Source organism: Schistocerca piceifrons, chromosome X (genome assembly GCF_021461385.2).
Source record: "Schistocerca piceifrons isolate TAMUIC-IGC-003096 chromosome X, iqSchPice1.1, whole genome shotgun sequence".
Classification (NCBI taxonomy): domain Eukaryota; kingdom Metazoa; phylum Arthropoda; class Insecta; order Orthoptera; family Acrididae; genus Schistocerca; species Schistocerca piceifrons.
This window is the reverse complement of record NC_060149.1, coordinates 580,490,297-580,513,477: the sequence shown is the minus strand read 5'-3', so window position 1 is coordinate 580,513,477 and position 23,181 is coordinate 580,490,297. Positions and strand designations below refer to the sequence as shown.

The window sequence follows — 23,181 nt, the reverse complement described above, 5'->3', positions numbered from 1 at the left end:
TGTTGGGTAAATTTAGAGAACCTGTCTTTGAAGAAGACTGTGACCAACATATTTCTTGCATAGGGCTCATGAGAAAAAGATCAGAGCGATTAGGGCACACACGGTGGGATTTAGACAGTCATTTTTCTTCACTCTGTACGCAAGTGAAATAGGACAGAAAATTGATAATGTTGGTACAATGTACTCTTTGCTTTGCGTTGTACAGTGGTATGTTGGCATTCATGTAGATGGTGATATAGTGAAGTCGTTTATGTTTAAGTCTACAGGAGATGCATCACACCTGTATTAAATAGCTACATTCTAATCAGAAACAGATGTTTTTGGTGGTGTAATGACAAAGAGAGGGTAGTTGTGTATTGTAGTGATATTTACAGCTTCTCTCTGTGTACCAGATAAAACCTTTTTCTCAGATTCATTGAAGATAACGGTGTACTCTTTACACACTGGCTGCAGTATAACTCTATAGCCTCAGAGACCTTTTTGGCTGCTCCCATTTCATTCCTTCATCTAAATTTTGACACACACAACATGCTGTGTGATCTTGTCAACACTTGCCACTTGGCTCATGTTGTACAGCATATCATTCGCAAAGAGGAAACCTATCTTTTGAGCAGAAGGCAAGGAATGTTCGTCAGCTCTGTGACAAAGCTTTTGTATCCTGTTATTAGTTTCTTCTTGTGCCCTCACCTGCTCTAGTGACCATTTCACCATAAGTTTCACATATCAAACAGAATAGCAACTGAAAGGAGGCTCAGCAGTGTGAGTTTGCCATGTACAGCCAGCCAGCTGTGTTTTAACACTGTGACTGCACCTGAGATATGACAAATCACATTATCAAATATCCATCGCAAAAATCGTCTAGTTAACATTGAAGGCAGCTTGTTTTATGCTGGAATGAAATGTTGCTTTGCAATTAGGGCCATGCCAGTGACCCTCTGAGAGTGCAGATTTCAACCATCAGAGAGAACCTTGCAACATTTCTCGTAGCAAGAGCAAAACCCTTGGCGTGATTTTAAAAAAGCAGGATAATGTGAAAGAAGTTCCTAAATTCAGTAAATTATTTACCACTTCAATTACCACAGTATCAGAGTAAATCAGAAAGAGATCTGGCTGTGGCAGATCGGTGACAGGAACTACTACACTGAAAGATGAAACACTTTTGACGTATACCAGTGAAGAGGCTTAATAGAAGTTTTATATTTTCCAAGGGTGTAATAACCCACAGTAACTCCACTTTCTGATGATGTCACAAAGTGAATATGGAGATGGAGCACTTAGGCTTCAGTTCCTGTTAAGGGAACTGTACAACTCCCCCTTTTTTATTTTTTTTTATTTACACGTCAAGTTCCCTAGGACCAAATTGAGGAGCAAATCTCCAAGGTCATGGAACATGTCAGTACATGAAATTACAGCATAAAATTAATAACAGATAAAAATAAAATGTTTATGAACCCAAAAAAGTCAAGCCATAAGTTTCAGTAAACACAGTCAACAATATAACAGAAGAATCAGCTTAATTTTTCAAGGAACTCCTCAACAGAATAGAAGGAGACATCCATGAGGAAACTATTCAGTTTCGATTTAATAGCATGTAGATTACTGCTAAGATTTTTTATGAATTTTATCCATAGTGGATGCTGTTGAACTCCGTGACTGTTCCTTTATAGGGTGTAGAAAAATTTCTGCTACCAGTCATAATAATTGTGACTGGTAACGGAAATTTTTCTACACCCTATAAGATTTTTGAATTCTTGTGGTAGCTTATTGAAAATGAATGCAGCAGTATACTGCACCCCTTTCTGCACAAGAGTTAAGGAAGTCCGATCCAAATGTAAGTTTGATTTCTACCAAGTATTAACTGAATGAAAGCTGCTTATTCTTGGGAATAAGCTGATATTGTAACAAGAATCAACAGTAAAGAGAAATATATATATTTTTAATTTAAGGATTAGAATTCTCTTCATCACTAGCTAATAATACAGTGCTAGAGCCAGACACAATTCAGTAAAGTATGTTGCTACAACAATATCAAAAGAAATCCTTTACATTTTCGGTGAAATTTGGTGAACTATCAAGAGTCACAATGGAAAGCTATAATCTCTGTCCTATGGCAGAGAGTGATTTCTAAACCTGGGTAGTTGTTGCAGTGTTGCTTTGATAAGCTGTGTAGGTACGATCGTGTAGCTGTGAATCGTTCTCTGGTATAGATTCTAGAAATTAGTCTTTATCAGCTGTTACCAGACTGTGTTCAGGATGTATCGTTCAACTCATGGATCATCTGAAGCAGTTGTATCTACTGGAGTCTTTACAATAGAAACAACACCTCATACTCATCTTTCTTCTTCATCAAATGAATGATGAAAATATTCTATAACTTGATCATATTTGATTCCAGAGATTGTCATGCTTCTACAGCAAATAGCATAATACATAAATTGTGTATAATTCCAATGGGCAAAGTACATTGTATTTTTGATATGGGTGACAACTCTCAGGAGGAATCTCTGGGAAGTTATAAAGGCCTCAAGTATCACCTCTGGCACAGTTTTGATATGGGTAACAACTCTCAGGAGGAATCTCTGGGAAGTTATAAAGGCCTCAAGTATCACCTCTAGCACAGTGTTATTAAACTTGTAAAAAATTGGTAAAAACTGCCCCTCTCCTCCCATCCCCCCATCCCCATTACATGCAGGGAATTGCCGTGGTCATTGTACCAATATTCGGAGAAGTGATGCTCATTGACTCCGTGTAAACCATTAAGAAGTATAAGAAAACTGATTTTTCAGGTCATAAACATTAGTAGAAACAATAAAATACCATTTTTTCTAAATATGGTAAGTGTAAAATAAATATTTATACTATGAATTGTTGTAATTAGATTTGAGTTCCTACATATCTGTCTTTTTCATCATTGTAGCCTTAGTGTATCTTTGTTTATTCTCAGAATTTAGAACATTCCTGGGAAGTGGAAGTCGATGGTGAATGAAGACTATTTAGTGATAGTGAATTATAAGGACTTTTTTTTATGTGCAACTCGGGCCATTCTTTAGAACCACAGTGAAAGTGTAAAGAGGGTTGTTTGAAAAATCAAGGTTTTTTTCAAAAAACAATGTGTTCACTCCTTTGGTTTTACTCTTTTTTTTTAAATGATCCCTTGTAGTGTGTGGATAAAGGTTGGTTAAAGTAAGTTGATGTAACATGTTTTTTACATGTATGTGAAACTCCTCTCCAATTAGAAAGATACTGGAATGGAAACTGTTAAACAAAAGTGATAAGGAAAGAATGTGAGAACAATCTGAATAAATAAATAAAAGTGGTACAATGAGTGTTTGTAGCAGCCGAAAGTAAATGCAATGAAGAAAGTGTAGAAAAATGATAAATGAATTAAAGAAAATGAAGCTAATAAGTAATGAGTCGAATTAAGACTGTGAGAACATTCCAGCATTAAATATTTTCAGACTGAAGATAACTATGAGGAGGACATGTCATTGCTGAGTTTATAGATGATCTCAAGGAGATACTCATCCATGTTAAGACAACTACTGAAGCACAATCACAAGCCCTTTGTGCTTATAGTACGCTAGGAAATAATATCTTGTGTTACAATCACTACCTGTAACCATCTTAACAGAACCTTTTTTCATAGAGATTCAGTACACCTGACGGATGAAGAATTCTGACCAAATTTGGAGAATTGGGGATTGCGTTGTGTGTTCAGCGTACAAAAAGGGCTTAAGGGCAACAGGGCACAAGGACAACAAAATCAACACACAAGCTTTCATAATAATGTTTGAAAGGAATGTCATTCCTGAGAAGGTGGAAGTTTGATATATAGTTTTGACTTTTTACTGTACATTCAGCTGTTGATGTGAGGCTTTCCTTGTAAGTATTTTGATTATACACCTCAGAACCTATGATGGGTAGCTATGATGGATAACCATATGCCAATGAACCATATATTATTTTTAAATAAAAGGAAATACAGGACTTCAAAACATTTCCACACTGTTTGTATTTCGAAGCACATTGGAATTATGAATACCTTTATCCATTTGCAGTGGCAGCATGATTTACAACCACTATAATTGTGTTAGACCCTGCCTTGAATGAAGAATCTCTGCCAGACCTACCCATTGTTAGGGAAAAAATCAGTTACCTCTCTTAAATGCTAATCATTTGACACTAGTGGAGACATCTGCTGATGGAGCTGAAGACTCTTCATCCTGATCTGACATCACAGAAATTATCTCATAGGACACCTTCCTCCCATGAACCCACAAACAAACAAATCAGCTGCACTCAGCTGAAAGAAGAAATACACATATTGTGCTGTTGAATAGCGTGGTCATCTCTCAATCCAGAAATGTGGTCTGGGAAACCCTCACAAGAATTGGTTTGTATCTGGCAAGGAAAGTTTAACAGAATGAAAAGCAGACAACTCGCCGAACTTCTGTGTGCTGGCTAAAAACACAATACTGGACTGCAGTTTGGCAGGTAGAAAGGTTGAGTGGTTGTCAGGTAGGGTAACTAGAAGGAAAGAAAAGAGGAAGAACATGGGAGGAGGATTTGGGAAGGGTGGCTGACAGCTCAGAGGGAGACAGTATATGTGCAGGATGGGAATGCAAGAGAAAGAGGCGGCAGGTGCTCTAGATGGGAGTGTGGCGCATGATGGTGCTGATGTGCTGGAATTGATTGGGAGGGGGTGACAGGCCAGGGGAAGGGGATGATGTTGAATAGACGGTGTGGGTGCAGTGGATTAGCAGAGATTGAGGCTAGGAGAATTGCAAGAATGAAGGATGTGTTGCAGGGATAACTCACACCTAAATAGTTAAGGGAAGGTGGTGCTTGGGGAGAGGGATCCAGATGGCACAGGTTTTGAAGCAACCATAGCACTAGAGCATTTGTACTCAGCCATGTGTTCTGCCACCGGGTTTCCAACACAGTGTGGTAGTGGCCATTCGTACTGGTGAAGAGCTAGTTGGTGCTCATGATCCTTAATCCTCCCACCACATCCAAGAACCAGCTTCAAAGGAGCACCCTCACAACACCCAATATCACCCCGGACTTGAGCAAATGTGAGTGATGTCCTTCACCAGGAATTCGACCATTTGTCATCAAGCCTTGTAGTGAAGGACATCCTAACAACAATCCTTCTCACTACTACTAATTTGGTATTCTGCTGTGGCCCAACCTCCATAATGCCCTTGCTCATACCTGTGCAAATCCCACACCCAGCCCCTTGCCACAGGGGTCCTATCCCTGTGGAAGGCTGTGGTGCAAGATCTGACCAATTCACTCACTCAGCACTTGCTATTCTAGTCCTGTCACAGGATTACCCTCTCCCACCAGAGGCAGGTCCACAAGTGAAAGCAGCCATGTCATATCCAGCTCTGCTGCAATTTCTGCACAGAATTTTATTTGGGCATGATCACTAAAAAGCTGTCCACCAGAATGAATGGCCACTACCAACTCTGGCCAAGAACAGAGAAGAAAATCCAGTGGTGGACTGCACTGCTGAGCGCAGTATTCTAGAGCTCAATGTCTACATCAAAGTCCATACCATCTGGATCCTTCCCCCCAGCACTAGCTTTCTTGAAATATGTAGAAGGGAGTTGTGCTTGCAAAACATGCTTCGTTCTTGAAATGTTCCTGGTCTCAATCTCTGCTAACCCACAGTAACCACATCCTCTACCAGTCTCCACTACTTCTTTCCTGCCACCCTCTCCGGACACAATCTCTATGCCATTATCATTGTGAACAGAGTTCCTACACTCCTATACTCCCTCTCGCATTCCCATCCTGCACACCTGTTGCCTCCTTCTGAACCCTCAGCCACCTTCCCAACCCCGTGCACTGGCTGCCTCCCTGCAAACCATCAACCACCATTCCCATCCCATTCACCAGCTGGTTCTCTGTGAACCATCAACCAACCTTCTCATCCCACACACCTGCCGCCTCCCTCTGAACCGTCAACCACCCTTCCCATCCCATTCATCTGCCGTCTCCCTCCAAACTTTCATCCACTCTTCCCAACGTACACACCTGCTGCCTTCTGCAGACCGTCAGCTACGCTTCCTATCCTGCACACCTGCCACCTCCCTGCAAACACTGTCCATCCCGCACACCTGCTGCCTCCCTCCAAACCATTAGCATCTTTCCGTTCTGCACACCTGCTGCCTCCCTCCGACCCACCAGCCACCCTTCCCATCCCACACATCTGCTGTCTCCGTGCAAACTGTCAACTGCCCTTCCCATTGGAAAATGCTGAGAAAGCAAAGGCTGTGTGCTGTTGCACACTTGGTTCAAAATAGAACACACAAATGAAGACAGGCAAGTGTTAGCAGATATTCTTATATCTATGAAAAGAGGTATACACTACAAATACAACTACCACTGTCATACCTTAGCAAAAGATCTGGCTGAGATCCCAAAAAAAAAAAAATGGTACTATGTAAAATTGCTAGGTGGCTGTAAGGCTTCCATCCAGTCACTTGCTGATGTGTCTGGTGTGGTAGTAGAAGACAGTAAAATGAAAGCCTAAGTTTTAAATTCCAGGTTAAAGAAATTTTTACCTATGGAGAATTGTATGTACATACCATCGTTTGACTGTTGCACAGAGTCCTGTATGGGCGATGTACATTAGTAAGCACCACTGGTGTAAAGAAACAGCTGAAAGAGTTGAAAACAAATAAATCTTCAGGTCCAGATGGAATCCCAATTTGGTTTTATGAAGAGTACTCTGTGGCATTGGCCACTTACTTAGCTTGTATTTATTGCAAATCTCTCACCCAATGCAAAGTTCCAAGCACCTGGAAAAAAGCAGTTGACACCTGTGTATAAGATGGGTAAAAGAACAGATCTACAAAATTACAGACCAGTGTCCTTAACATCAGTTTACTGCAGACTTCTTGAGCGTATTCCGAGTTCAAATATATACTGTGAGTTCGAATACGTACTGAGGTGACAAAGTTGATGGGATAGTGACATGCAGATATACAGATGGCAGTATCATCATGTACCCAAGGTATAAGAGGGCAGTGCATTTGCCGAGCTGTCATTTGTTCTCGTATGATTCGTATGAAAAGGTTTCTGACATGATTATGGCCACATGATGGGAATTAACAGACTTTAAACACAGAATGGTAGTTGGAGCTAGACGCATAGGACATTCCATTTTTGGAATTGTTAGATAATTCAGTATTCCAAGATCCACAGTGTCAGGAGTGCTAAGAATACCAAATTTTAGGCATTAACCCTCACCACAGGCAATGCAGTGGCCAATGGCCTTCACTTAACAACCGAGTGGAGCAACATTTGTGTTTAGTTGTCAGTGCTTACAGACAAGAAACACTGCATGAAATAACTGCTGAAATGAGTGTGGGATGTAAGAATGAACATATCTGTTTGGTCAGTGTGACAAAATTTGGCACTAATGGGCTATCATAGCAGACGACCGATGTGAGTGCCTTTGCTAACAGTACGATGTTGACTGCAGCACATCTCATGGGCTCATGACAATATCGGAAGGATCCTAGATGACTGGAAAACTGTGGCCTGGTCAGATGAGTCCTGCTTTCAGTTGGTAAGAGCTGATGATAGGATCTGAGTGAGTGTTGTGGAACCATGCGAAGCCAAGGACCCGTGTTGTCAACAAGGCATTGTGCCAGCTGGTGGTTGCTCCATAATGGTGTGGGCTGTGTCTTCATGGACTGTAATGAGTTCTTTGGTCCAGCTGAACTGACCATTGACTGGAAATGGTTGTGTTCAGCTACTTGGAGACCATTTGCATTCATTGACTTCATATTCCCAAACAACGATGTCACCAGGCCACAAATGTTCGCAATTAGGTTGATGAACATTCTGGACAGTGTGGGCGAACGATTTGGCCATCCAAATTGTCCAACACAAATCCCATTGGTTATTTATGGGACATAATCGAGAGGTCAGGTTGTCCACAAAATACTACATTGGCAACATTTTCGTAATTATGGACGGCTAAAGAGGCAGCATGACTCATTTCTGCAGGGAACTTCCAATGACTAGTCGAGTTGCTACAATATAGTGGGCAAAAGGAGGTCTGAAACCATATAAGGATGTATCCCACGAATTTTTTCACCTCAGTGTAATAAATTTCCTCGACACCAAAAAGTTTATGTCCACGAATCAGCGCAGTTTTAGGAATCACCTTTCTTACAAAACTCAGCTTGCCTTTTCTCTCACGATATACTGCAAATGGCGGATGAAGGGCAACAGGCAGGTTCCATATTTCTAGATGTCCGAAAAGCATATGACCTGATGCCCCACAGCGTACTGTTAATGAAAGTACGACGTCAGTGGCTTGAAGACTTTTGTAAGCAACAGAACCCAGTACCTTGTCCTTGGCACTGAATGTTTACCAGGGACATGGGTTTTGTCAGGAGTGCACCGGGGAAGTGTGATAGGACCACTATTATTTTCTATATACATAAATTATCTGGTGGATGAGGTTGACAGCAATCTGCAGTTGTTTGCTACTGACACTGTGTTGCATGAGAAAGTGTCAAAGCTGAGTGACTGTAGGAGGATACAGGATGACTTGGAGGAAATTTCTAGTTTGAGAGATGAGTGGCAGCTAGCTCTAAACGTAGAAAAATACAAGTTAATGAGTATGAGGAGGAAGAAACCCCCATAATGTTTTGATACAGCATTAATAATGTCCTGCTTGACACAGTCACATCATTTAAATATCTGGGTGGATTGTGGCAGAGAAGGCAAATGTTCAGTTTCGGTTTATTGGAAGAATTTTGGGGAAGAATGTTACATCTGTATAGGAGACTGCATATAGGACGCTAGTGTGACGTATTCTTGAGTACCCCTAGAGTGTTTGGGAGCCACACAAGTTCAGAGGCAGGCTGCTAGATTTGTTGTTGGTAGGTTTGACTAACATGCAAGTATTACGGAGATGCTTTGGGAGCTCAAACGAGAATCTCTGGTGGGAAGGTGACGTTATTTTCAAGGAACACTATTGAGAAAACTTAGAGAACTGGCATTTGAAGCTGTCTGCAGAGTAATTCTTCAGTTGCCAATATACAGGGTGTTTCAAAAATGACCGGTATATTTGAAACGGCAATAAAAACGAACGAGCAGCGATAGAAATACACCGTTTGTTGCAATATGCTTGGGACAACAGTACATTTTCAGGCAGACAAACTTTCGAAATTACAGTAGTTACAATTTTCAACAACAGATGGCGCTGCGGTCTGGGAAACTCTATAGTACGATATTTTCCACATATCCACCATGCGTAGCAATAATATGGCGTAGTCTCTGAATGAAATTACCCGAAACCTTTGACAACGTGTCTGGCGGAATGGCTTCACATGCAGATGAGATGTACTGCTTCAGCTGTTCAATTGTTTCTGGATTCTGGCGGTCCACCTGGTCTTTCAAGTGTCCCCACAGAAAGAAGTCACAGGGGTTCATGTCTGGCGAATAGGGAGGCCAATCCACGCCGCCTCCTGTATGTTTCGGATAGCCCAAAGCAATCACACGATCATCGAAATATTCATTCAGGAAATTAAAGACGTCGGCTGTGCGATGTGGCCGGGCACCATCTTGCATAAACCACGAGGTGTTCGCAGTGTCGTCTAAGGCAGTTTGTACCGCCACAAATTCACGAAGAATGTCCAGATAGCGTGATGCAGTACTCGTTTCGGATCTGAAAAATGGGCCAATGATTCCTTTGGAAGAAATGGCGGCCCAGACCAGTACTTTTTGAGGATGCAGGGACGATGGGACTGCAACAAGGGGCTTTTCGGTTCCCCATATGCGCCAGTTGTGTTTATTGACGAAGCCGTCCAGGTAAAAATAAGCTTCGTCAGTAAACCAAATGCTGCCCACATGCATATCGCCGTCATCAATCCTGTGCACTATATCGTTAGCGAATGTCTCTCGTGCAGCAATGATAGCAGCGCTGAGGGGTTGCCGTGTTTGAATTTTGTATGGATAGAGGTGTAAACTCTGGCGCATGAGACGATACGTGGATGTTGCCGTCATTTGGACCGCAGCTGCAACACGGCGAACTGAAACCCGAGGCCGCTGTTGGATCACCTGCTGCACTAGCTGCGCGTTGCCCTCTGTGGTTGCCGTACGCGGTCGCCCTACCTTTCCAGCACGTTCATCCGTCACGTTCCCAGTGCGTTGAAATTTTTCAAACAGATCCTTTATTGTATCGCTTTTCGGTCCTTTGGTTACATTAAACCTCCGTTGAAAACTTCGTCTTGTTGCAACAACACTGTGTTCTAGGCGGTGGAATTCCAACACCAGAAAAATCCTCTGTTCTAAGGAATAAACCATGTTGTCTACAGCACACTTGCACGTTGTGAACAGCACACGCTTACAGCAGAAAGACGACGTACAGAATGGCGCACCCACAGACTGCGTTGTCTTCTATATCTTTCACATCACTTGCAGCGCCATCTGTTGTTGAAAATTGTAACTACTGTAATTTCGAAAGTTTGTCCGCCTGAAAATGTACTGTTGTCCCAAGCATATTGCAACAAACGGTGTATTTCTATCGCTGCTCGTTTAGTTTTTATTGCCGTTTCAAATATACTGGTCATTTTTGAAACACCCTGTATGTTTAGCATAGGGACTACGAGGTAAGGTACAAGAAATTAGGGCTCGTAAGGAATCATATAGTTAGTCATCTTTTCCTCTCTCTATTTGCAAGTGGAACAGGAAAGGAAATTAAAATTGTAGCGCCACCCCTAATCACATGTAACTTTTTCCTTGTTTTACATGTTCCACTTGACCAACGCAAGCATCTTCAGAACTATGATATTGCCATGTGTTATACCACCACCCACTAAGATAAACTAACAGATTCAACTTACAACATGATAACTTTAACATTACGAGGCTAAGGTCGCACTAGTTACAGGTATCGGGCTGTGTGTAGCGCTGGCGTCGTAAGTAAAATAGAGTAAGTTTGTTGTGTACAGTTAATGTAATTTCCCTGGTCGGGTGAATTATAAGATTAAACAGCAAGATATACTGTTTCTTGTTGAGCGAATCAAGCCCTATCAGTATGGCTTTCATTGAAACTACCTCATGAAGTGTTATGTAAAGCTATGTAATACAAAAAACTCTAATATCACTAAACTAGAGTAATTGTCTGCCGCTTTTTTGGGTGTTCACACATACAAGTCTAGAAAACATACCTGGTTATTAAAATAATTGTAAATGGATATGGTAAAATTACAAATTAAAAGTATAATTGCCATGTTTAGAGACGTTAGTACACCATGTCATGTGTGTAACAGGTTATTAATGGCATTAAAACTGACTGACTGTTATTTCCCTAGTTTAGTGATATTAGTGTTTTTGTATTATGTAGCTTTACATAAGGCTTGATGAGGTAGTTTTAACTAAAGCACATATAGATAGGCCTGTGACTCACTCAACAAGATGTAATATATCTACCTGTTTAATCTTAGAATGTACCTGACCAGATCATTTATGTTAACTGTACTCAACCAACATACTTCATTTTATGTATCATGGTGGTGCTATACACAGCCTGGTATTTGTAATGTAAGTTACATTGTTGTAATTTGAATCTGTTAATTTATCTTATTGTACGGTGGTGTAACACATTGTAATTTCACAGTTCTAAAGATGGTTGTGTTGCTCGAGTGAAACACATAAAATAAAGAAAAAGTTACATGCAACTTGTGGTGGCCTTACAATTTTAATTACTAATAGTCACTGTTCCCCTGCAGGCAAATGCCTGCACTCACAAGGAGGAAAGGAAATAACTAGTAGTGGTACAGGGTACCCTCTGCCATGCACCATATGGTGGCTTGTGGAATATGTAGATGTAGATCCCGCACACCTGCTGCATGCCTGCCAGCCAGCCATCAGCCACACATGCTGCCTGCCTCTGAACTGTTGGCCACCCTTCGTATTCCACACACTTCCTGCATCCCTACGAACCATCAGTCCTTTTCTCATCCCACACATGTGCTGCTCCCTCTGAACTGTTGGCCACTCTTCCCATCCAATACACCTTCTGCCTTCTTCCAAATCATCAGCCACCCTTCCCATTCTGCACACCTGTTGCCTCCCTCCAAACCGTCAGCAGCCATTCCCCAATCCCTCAACCCAATCTACCCCCTGAACTGCTGCAGTCCCAGAATTGTGTGTTCAGCCAGCCCGTTATCTTGTCGATCTCACATTTCCAGTGCTCTGGAGAGTTGCCACACTTCTCCTCAAAGCAAGCTGACTGGCAAGCATACATTTCTGCGGGCCTGTTAATCCCAAATCGTACAAAAGAAATTGATCAGTATTGTGCAAGATGCTATGAATATCATTTTATAAACAACAGAAGCTGCTGTACGTCTCCCATCTTGATCCTCTAAACTCAAGACAATATCCTGGTGGCCCAAAGGAATAGCTGTACCAATTAAAGAGATCAGACAATCTCTACAACAGCACAAATGACAGTCTTTGATTACTAACTTAATCCTCACTAGATCAACAAGGGTAAGAATCTCTTCTCAAACAACAGAATAAACACTGTTGAGAGCACTACATCACTTCACTGACTTCACGTAACCAGATTGCTAAAGCGTGGGGTAAGTTAGGGCACATTAATATAAACTCCTCATCTGCCAAGATCGCTGAAACTACCACCAGTGAGGTTCTCTGTACTTATACCGATGAAGTCACTGAACTTCAGATACACATAATCATCATCATCTTCTTCATCGTCGACTGGAAATGAAGAAATAAAAGCATAATGCAGAAATGTCAGCATCGGCCAACAGTTTGCCACCATTCATATCTCCTCTAACTTAAGTGGGTTATAATATCCTCTTTTTCCACACCAAGAACATTTGTAACATACACCATATTGTTTTACTGACTGGAAATTTAACACTGTGTTAGCACAATCCAGAGGACCATACACAATACATTATCAGGTTCCACATCACATCAACAACAATGGAAAATCTGGTATTTTAGCAGTTTTATAACAAAATATGAAAAGGAGTAATTTTTCCTACCTTTTGGAAGAAAAGTATAGTTACACCAATGTTTAAATCCTACAAAAACTCTCAAAGTGATGCCAGTTACTGAACAAGTAGTTTAACAGTAACTACACAAAAGTTATCAGAGCAAGTGATTGATTACTTCTGGTGGCTGGAATCAAAACATTTGCTATTACTGCTTAAGTGTGAATTCATATAGTCCAGGTCTTTTATTTGAAACCTTCTGTGCAGACTCTAATCTGCTGTCAAAGATTACACTGTGCAACGTCAACATCTTATCACGGTATTCCTGGACCTGCAGAATACTTATGGTGCCCCAGTGAACAAGCTGTGTTTCCAGGGCTACTTGTCCACTTTATACAAGACTCCTTATCTCGTGCATTCGTTTGCATTTGTGAGAGCAACTCTTACCAATTATAGGAACAAGAAAACAGTGTGTTAAAGGGGCCTGTTTTGAGTACCACCCAATTTGTTATTCCAATAAATGGAACTGAAGCTACTGATGGACACAATGCATCATTGGTGCTGTACAGTGATGATATTTACTTCTATTGAGACAATACAGTATGCCAGTCTGCTGACCTTAATCTCCAAATGGCTTTACGTAGGATGCGGACATAGACTAAAAGTCATGCGTGCTGTAGTATTCAACTGTGAAATCTCAGTGGCATATTCGATTTGTGTTCACCCAAAGCATTAATTGTACTTTTATCTCCAACCTTTTTCAGTAGTTGACTGTACCTATTTTGTGGCTTTACTAGGCAGTGGTAAGCTGACCTTGGTGGCATGCATCAAGCAGCTAAAGGCTGCTTTCATGTAGAACCTTTACTCATTATGTTACCTTGGAAATACCTCCAAGGGATAATTTGTTTCATTGGTCACTTAAGGAAGAAGGATAGGGAATTTTATTCTAATAGGTCATTGCGGTGGAGGGAGAGCTTAATCTATGTTGTCTATTGGCTCTTGTGTTATGTGCCATCATTGCTGGTCACCGTCGAATGAGAAGTCGTCTCCTGTTTACCAAATGCTGGACATCGGCCGCACCGTGGCAGTTACTTGACGGTAGTGCTCGTGCCTCGAGTTGACAATGTGGTCTGTTGTGTTCTGATTGCTGGTAGCCAAGATGGGGCGAGCCTGAGTCCATCCTCTCTATTCATGTTCTTGGGTTGTTTAAGTATTTTGATGGCCTCTCTGACTTTGTATTTCGTCATAACCAGGTGCTTGGCCAACACACAGGCTTTGTTGAATTTTATTTCTTTTCCGCAGTCTTGCTGGTTGCCCTGTCTTGACTGCCAGCAATCAGAGCCCAACAGACCACACTGTCAACATGAGGCATGAGCACTACCGGCGAGTAACTGCTGCCACACGGCGTGTCAAGCATTTGGTAAACAGGAGCCAACTTCTCATTCGACAGTGATTCTCAATCATGTATACCTTTTAGTATCTCCAGGGTTCTTCCATGTATACAACCTTCTTTCATGATTCTTAAACCACGTGTTAGCTATGATTAAGTTATGCTCTGCGCAAAATTCTACCAGGCGGCTTCCTCTTTCATTTCTTAGCCGCAATCCATATTCACCTACTATGTTTCATTCTCTCCCTTTTACTACTCTTGAGTTCTAGTCACCCATGACTATTAAATTTTCGTCTCCCTTCACTGCGTGAATAATTTATTTTATCTCATCATACATTTCATCGATTTCTTCGTCATCTGCAGAGCTAATTTTTTTTATTCATTATTAAACCTACTCCTGCATTACCCCTATTTGATTTTGTATTTATAACCCTGTATTCGCCTGACCAAAAGTCTTGTTCCTCCTGCCACCGAACTTCACTAATTCCCACTATATCTAACTTTAACCTATCCATTTCCGTTTTTGAATTTTCTAACCTACCTGCCCGATTAAGGGATCTGACATTCCACGCTCGTATCCATAGAACGCCAGTTTTCTTTCTCCTGATAACAACGTCCTCTTGAGTAGTCCCTGCCCGGAGATCCGAATGGGGGACTATTTTACCTCCAGAATATTTTACCCAAGAGGACACCATCGTCATTTAGTCATACAGTAAAGCTGCATGCCCTTGGGAAAAATTATGGCTGTAGTTTCCCCTTGCTTTCAGCTGTTCACAGTACCAGAACAGCAAGGCCATTTTGGGTAGTGTTACAAGGCCAGATCAGTCGATCATCCAGACTGTTGCCCATGCAACTACTGAAAAGGCTGCTGCCCCTCTTCAGGAACCACACGTTTGTCTGGCCTCTCAACAGATACCCCTCCATTGTGGTTGCACCTACAGTACGGCTATCTGTATTGTTGAGGCACGCAAGCCTCCCCACCAATGGCAAGGTCCATGGTTCATGGGGGGGAGGTAATAACAAAATATAAGAGATACTGCATAGCTAGAACACACCAGTAAACCCAGAAGAAGGCCATTGCAACTGTGGCCGAAATGGTTTTTCTCCAGTAGTAGTTTCATACATTATGACACGGTACCATACCCAGAAAACTTTTATGTTAAGATTTGAAGAGTACAGGAAAAGAATGTGAGTTGTCCACTTTTCTTCAAAAATGAATTATGTATGCCATGAGATGTTGGATTCTGTGTTGTTTAGTATTGTTAACCGGTGAATCTGATAATATGAATAATCCACGTTCTATAAACCATTTTAGATTACACATGCAGGGGAAGAATGTGCTGTCTCTTGCTACAGGGAATAAATTTTCTTTATCCAGTGTTGTGTATTAAGTTCTAGATTCGTTGTGGTTTGTCAAACAATGTTGAAGCAAAAACCAGAGAATTTTTCTTTATTGTGCATTGTTAGTACTAGTGAGAACCATTTCTTTAGTTTGAGACATTGTGTTTAGTATTGCAGGTGTTGTAAGTGATTCTTTTCAGCTTTAATAGTCTATTATTTACACTGAATAATGAGTACTGCATCTTAAGCTGAAAGACAGAGATCTTCAGATTCTAACAGTGTTAGGAAAAGGCAAGTAAGAGGGTGAATGAGTACAATCATGAAGAAATTAATAGTTCAGTCGAATGAACTACGAGAAGACTGCAACTGTAAGTTAGTGTTTTGAGATATTAAGTGCTGAAAAAAGATCAATTATTATATGAAAATTTAGTGATATGGTTGGCTGGAATGAACAATCACTGTATCTGACTGGCCTCATTACAATACTTCCATTTCACAGAAGTTGATCAAGGAATAATTAAGATGATGCACAGCTTCGAGGGTGTAATTTCCGCAACAGAGTAAGAGTATAAGGTGATGAAATTGCACATGAAGTTCCTATGTGCAGAAAAGCTTTCATGGGAGTGCATGGAGTAACAAGGTGATGATTAATGACTGTTCAGAAGTCTTTGAAGCTGCACTTGTCTCTTCGTGCTGGAAGGGATAAGACTGGAAGTAGGCCATGGAAAAATTACGGAAGCAGCAGGAATGGCAGAGGTATATGATTACATTCATTCATTTATGGGTAGATCAAGTCATTACAGCAATGACAAGACCAAGAAGTTGTATCTCCCAGAAGAAGATTTTATGAAAAAAATTGCATGAAATGTTCCAGGAAAATACACGAATTTTAATATTTCATATGAAATGCATAGAACAGTATTCAACATCAAATTTAATATAGCTTTGGGGTATCCAAGGAATGATACATGGTCAACATGTGATAAGTATACTGCTGATATGAAAGTGCTCAATGCAATGTTAATTGCAAATTTAGATGATGACATGAAGAAACAAGTCTTGAAGGAAATTAATGAGATCACCATTGACCAGAAAGTACGCAAAGTGAAAGCTGAAACATTTTGTGCTAGAAAGAGGAATGCTAGTTTTAGAAGTCAAAAGTCTAATGAACAAAAGCAATCTGTATACACTACAAAAAAAATGCATGCTTACCAAACCTAAGTACTAATGATGTCTATTACAAAAGGCAGTTGTCTGTTTACTCTTTCAGTATTCATCAGCTTTCAAATGCAACTTCAGTATTCTACACTTACACTGCAGATACTGGAACAAAAGGGGCCAGTTAAGTTGTTTCCTTTTTAAATCGCTTTGTGACAGAATTATTAAACAAGAAAGAAACTTCTAAGAATTCATTTGTGATTCATGTTCAGGGTAGAACAAGAGTTACGCTATATCAGGGTATTGTAATTATCTTGCAAGTGAACTGAAGCTTTTGGAGGCAGTGAAAGTAACTTCACATAGTATGGGAAACACTTTTATGAAACATGATAATAATATAGGACTGATTAACTCGTAAGCAGAGGCAGAAGTTCCAGTGGATTGGGTGCAGATCATAGTTGGAGCTTGATGTAAACCTAAGCGTTTTGAATGTTGTCATGGTCAATCATAATATGATACACAATTGGGGGTCATTTCTGAAGAAGAAATATTTGATGAAATGTCGTTTCCTAACAAGACCCGTAAGAGAGGTAATAATCACAAAAACATCCCCACCTCATTCAATATATAGCTCAGATTTTATTAGTGGGAGAGTTTCACAGCAACTTCAAGAGCAGCAGTGTGGATAATGTCAATCCCCAGCTTACAGACATAAAATATAAAAATATAAGAAAATTTTCTTTTTGAATAATTTTGTATACTACTGACAATAATAATAATAATAATAGTAGTAGTAGTAGTAGTAGTAGTAGTAGTAATTTGTCTTTACAAGGCCTGTGGCAACATCAAAAGAAAAGTATCAGTACCTTGAGTTTTTGAAGGAGTATTGCAGACAATAAGCTAGAGTGTTTCACACAAACCTTTTACACTACCCTGAGAACTGCATGTTTGGACAAGTGACAGTATACTGTATTCTTTTAGCATTTTATTACATGAAGTTAAAATAGCAAAAAGGAACTGCTTATCAAGAAGTATCTTTATTGTTTCAAACATTGTTTTTCATTACAAAGTAATCTGACATAAAATTTAACAAAAAATACAGGTTTACTTGCAGTATCTTCTATTCTGCTATATAAATGTAGCAAATTTTCTCCTTGTGATGCATTACATCGCTTTAAATGTTATGCCAGTAAATCCATAATTTAAATATTTAAATAATCAATTAATGTTAAATTTAATGTATATAACATGTCCTTCCAAATGACTTTTGTATTCTTTTTGTCCATTAGTATCCATGAAATTCGATTTCAAACTTTAAAATTGCTGTCCTGAATGATTTGATAAGCAGACAAAGCACGTTCTTTTCCTGTGCTCTTCATTTCTTGGCGTCTCCAGATCTCAGCTAGACAGTCACCTTCTAACCAGACTTAGATCTTAGGCTTTTCTACAAATTAGTTAGTCGCAACAACCTTCATTTGAGAATATTTATTTGGTTCATTACAATTTTTGCAGTGTTCTGTTCTGTCCCTACTTGCTCTTGTATGATGTCTCTCTCTCTCTCTCTCTCTCTCTCTCTCTCTCTCTCTCTCTCTCTCTCTCTCTCTCTCTACACACTCACACACATGACATCATTATGTCACGGGGCAAAGCTGACATCCAGTATTGGTGGGTTCAACTCGCGTTTGATATTGATGATGTATTACATGATTTAACAGGATATCCAAATCACTAACATGTTGTACCTGTGTAACGGAGATAACATATACTACTTGTATGATAAATGGATGTGCTGTTGCTGTAACTTTTCTTTTTCTTATTCTTACACCTATATTCATAAATATTTTAAAAGGAGGTAATGTTTACAATGATTTTTTTGTACACAGGATTTTTTATTACATTTGAATAAAATGTCTATGCTTTACCCACTAAAAAAAGTAATTTTCTTTTGCAGGTTCTTTTGATTGAATTCATTCCAAAAATTCCAATATACAGGCCTGACTAAGAACCTGAAGATCGTTCCTGTGAGACAACAAAAGTTCTATCATAACTAGCGTGTGAATACTCCACAGATCATTTCATTGACACAGTTGTCATTTGTTTGGAATTGTCTGTGAGATTACAGATGTGTAAAGGACATACATGTTCATCCAAAATATTTATGTTGAAAATCTCAAATGCTCTTCGTGCAGGGACTTGTGTTTAGTAATGATAAGGTCGCCCACTTTTGATTGTTATAGGTTTTAATATTATTTTATTATTAAGGAAAGTCTCTTGTAATTCTTCAGTGTTGTTTAAGAGTCTCTATAATAATTATTTGGAAATACTGGAATGAAAGGCAGCTAGAGCAAGAAATGAGGTGACTGTCAGTTCCTGTGCAGGAGACCTGCTGTGACTGTGTGATAATGTTGTGGAAATTAACATTAATTGTGCTTCATTTTAAAATTATTGAGTGGATAAAATGATTGGACTTAGTAAGACTGAAAACTGAAAGTTAAAGTACCAGAAATTTTGAAGTGCTGACATGTTTGCCCACAATCAATGGAAAACAATAAGCTTGAAAATTTACTCACCAGTTTCCATACACTTCATTTTTCGTGGAGGAAAAATGTGTCCTTGTGTCCCATGGGTATTTCAAATGCATATCTTCAATTTTTAAACATATGTACAATGTGTTGGTTTGCATAGGAGTCTGTGAAATTAAGCCTGTGGTGTGCTGCCGTAAACAGAGGACAATTATTTTTTGTCATGTTCATCACAGAGCTTTGGGTTCGAACTGTGATTCCAGGATATATAACTATAAAACTGTCACCTGGTTCTTGCAGATTTCTGGAAAACAGGAAATAAAAGAAACAGTTTTTAAGTTTATAGTTGCATATATTTTTGTTGGTTGATAATTAGAGTTCTCTGACATGACAATAAAAATGTTAATAAAATCAGAACATTTAATTCATTGAGGTGTTTCTGTGGGGTCTGTAGAAGTGGTGCACAATTGTAAATATTATTCACCAATAGCTGTTGTAGTTATTGCAGATACAGTTATTTTAACATAGTCTATTTTTTTGTGTTCTGTTTTCGGAGAGTTACATTCTTCACCAGAACATTATATACTGATAGATGCATATCTCTTGACCTTTGATTGGAAATTCTTGTCATGCATTGTGGGAACTGTGTTTCCTTCTTAATTTATGATTTTTCATTGCCTGCAGGTACTTAGATTTGATCTCCAGTATAGCTGATTTTGATGAGCTATCAATTTAACATACTTTGTGAGGTAGAATTCTACACAACAAAGAGTGATGGAATGTGGACACCATGTGTTTCAGTTTATTTCTTAATTGTTGTTACTATTTAGATAAAGTGTTTTGAATTATTGTGTGTGTGTGTGTGTGTGTGTGTGTGTGTGTGTGTGTGTGTTTGATTGTTCAGTGATAGATGACTCCATTGCTGTTGGGCTGACCTGTAATTTTAATTTCTACTATTGAAGAAAGGAACTAGGCTGTACAGTCATTATATATTGCAAAGGAAATGTTGTTATAAATTTAAAAAAATACATGTATATAGTAATGACAAATGAAATTACCTGTTATTTTTTTAAATATGTGTTGGCCAGGTGGCTAATACATCAGATGTTGGGGAGTTTTGCACAAAGAACTCTTATTTGCTCTCTTTAGTATACAAGAACAAAGTTTTGCAAACCGTCTTAAGATTGACATCTTAGATATTAAAACCTCTGTTTGAAGAGAAGTAAATGTACTTAAATTTACAAATGATAATCTCAGCTGATAAGTCAGTGATCTTGGAAAGAAGGGAATAAGTAAAATTTGTATGGGGGTCATTTGTGAATAGAAGCATGGTGCATGTTATTTGCTAAGTGTTTACTTGTTGCTGCATAAGTAAGTCACCTCAATAACATATTTGTGAATGGTTCCATGCAGACAAAAACAAGATGGTAGGGTACCATTTCTGCCTTACATATATATGTATGTAAGTTGTAAACAATGTCTACGGCTTTCTTATATCACATGAAATGCCAGAGAATGCGTGTTGGAATTATGTAATTCTTCAACAACGAAGGTGACAATGTTTGTGGTGATAGTTATAAATGTGACATTGCATATGACCTCAGCCACCACAAAGAAGATTTTGTTTGAAATGTGGTGCTCATTTTCATAGGACCTTTTCCCAACCATTACTTGTGTATAGGTTATTTTATACTGTAAGATACACCACATTATCTTATTGCGTTTTATGTCTTGACTGATTTGATTGGGGATGCATTCATTCAATTTCTTGATTTAGATATTCCAACTGTGTGTGTGTGTGTGTGTGTGTGTGGGCACTGTGCTTCAGAACTTACTTCACATTTGTTATTGTTCGGTTTCTTGGTGTAATATGACTGTCATCCAGGACCAGATTTATTTCATATAATGTATCAATGTCAGTGGCCTGTTGGAGATGTTCAACAGTTTAAAAATAACCGCTTGATTTATACACATTAGAAGTTTGTGTCATTGTGGACCATATTTATTTGCAGCATCATAAATTCTTACACACAAGGAGAAGATTAATACATGATGTGTTGATATGCTCTTGTTAAGAGCCCAGTGATTCTGAGCATTCAAAAACATAAGGTCATCATCCTGTTGATAATGCTATCTTTCTCTCTTCTGTTCTTAAATCTGGGCTACATATGTTGTGATGAGTGAAGCAACCATGTATTTCATTTGTGAAGTGTACATTTATTTTATCTAATGTCAAGACCTTTATTTTTGTGACTTGCTAATTGGTATGAAGAAAAGAAATTTTCTTTACAGATTTATGGCTTTCAACACATTTTCAAATTTTAATTCTATTTAGTATTTGTGGGAAGAGAGAAGAGAAGCCATTCACGTTTCTGAATGCTGATTTTTAATTTCAGTTTTTTAAATACACCAGTGTGGATTATCATTTAATAGGATTAAATGTCACAGCAATCACAATCACTATGGTGACTTTTATAGTATGCTGTTTCAGTGATCATAACACAGGAATAAATAATTAGCTGTATGTCAGTCAGGTTGGTGTTCATTGTAAAGCATTGTTTGTAGTCAGGTATCATAAATGAACTGCAGTTTTTACTGGTATCAACACTACAGCGAATTAGTATTTGTCTTATGATAGTCAATTTATCATGTCAAGCATTGCTGAGCTAGTGTAACACCACAGATATTACACCATTTTGTTAGAAATGTAAATTGAAGGCTTTATACTTTTAAAATTTCTTGTTGGGACATCTGTCCATGTTATTGGTGGAAGCAGTGGGAATCAGTGAACATAATTTCTTATGTTGACTGAAAATATAGTTTCTTCAAACATATTATAGGACTCCATAGAAATGTTACAAGGAAGTTAGTGCTTGATGTCAGAAAATGAATATAGAAATATATTCATATTGATTTTTGGTTAAAATGATCTTCAGAAATTGTCAAAATTATTTTATATGTACTTGTAAAGCATGCTATATTGTGCTGCCTGACCCTTACTTACTGTTTTGAAAGTAGTTCTGTGCTCTCTTCTCTCCCTCCCTCCCTCTCCCCCTCTCCCTCCCTCCCTCTCCCTCTCCCTCTCCCTCTCCCTCTCCCTCCCTCTCTCCCTCTCCCTCCCCCTCTCCCTCTCCCCCTCCCCCTCTCCCTCTCCCCCTCTCTCTTTTCCTCCATTCTTAGCTGAGTGAAGACAGTCTCTGATTCTCATTCTCAACAATGCATTCTTCAATAGCATGACATTTAATGGCTTACTTATATTTTTTACCGCTGATGTGTTTTGGTGTATAAAGATCTGTTTAATGTTATTACTGTAGGACTTTTCATACTGTGTAGTGTTTTGTTGCAAACAAAGTAAGTTTGATGTAGAATTGCAAAATTTTGCATTGAATATTTCAAGTACATCTGTGGCTTGCACTTTCGTGTAGAAATATTTGTTTTAGGGGCTGGGGAGGGGGGAGATTGTCAGGAAAAAAAATAGCTTTCACAGGAAAGTACATTATTCATGTAATGGTAATTTGGTTATATTGAAAGAAAAATGAGAGATTATCAAGGTGCGGGTATTGCATTGAAAGAGCTTATATACACATTACTAAAATTAAGGTATATTTTAAAGTAATTGAGACCTGCAGCATGGGTGCAGTTTGCCGTATTTGTAGAGATCTTCACAATGAAGTTTATTGCACATTAAAAATTTTAAGCATTTAAAAATATGAGTAAATCACAGCATTATTTTTTAAGGATAACTTTTGATGATGGGCAGTGTATTATGTAT

General features: G+C 39.1%; 1 protein-coding gene across 1 annotated transcript in view; it reads left to right on the top strand.

Moving 5' to 3' along the window:
- LOC124721391 (cysteine-rich hydrophobic domain-containing protein 2) overlaps positions 1–19,820 on the top strand; it is a 44,488-nt gene extending 24,668 nt beyond the window's left edge. Inside the window, exon 4 of the mRNA XM_047246332.1 lies at positions 18,839–19,820. Coding sequence (XP_047102288.1) covers positions 18,839–18,889 — 51 coding nt within the window. The 3' untranslated portion in view covers positions 18,890–19,820. The remainder of the gene's footprint in view (positions 1–18,838) is intronic.
- Positions 19,821–23,181: the final 3,361 nt, after the last annotated feature.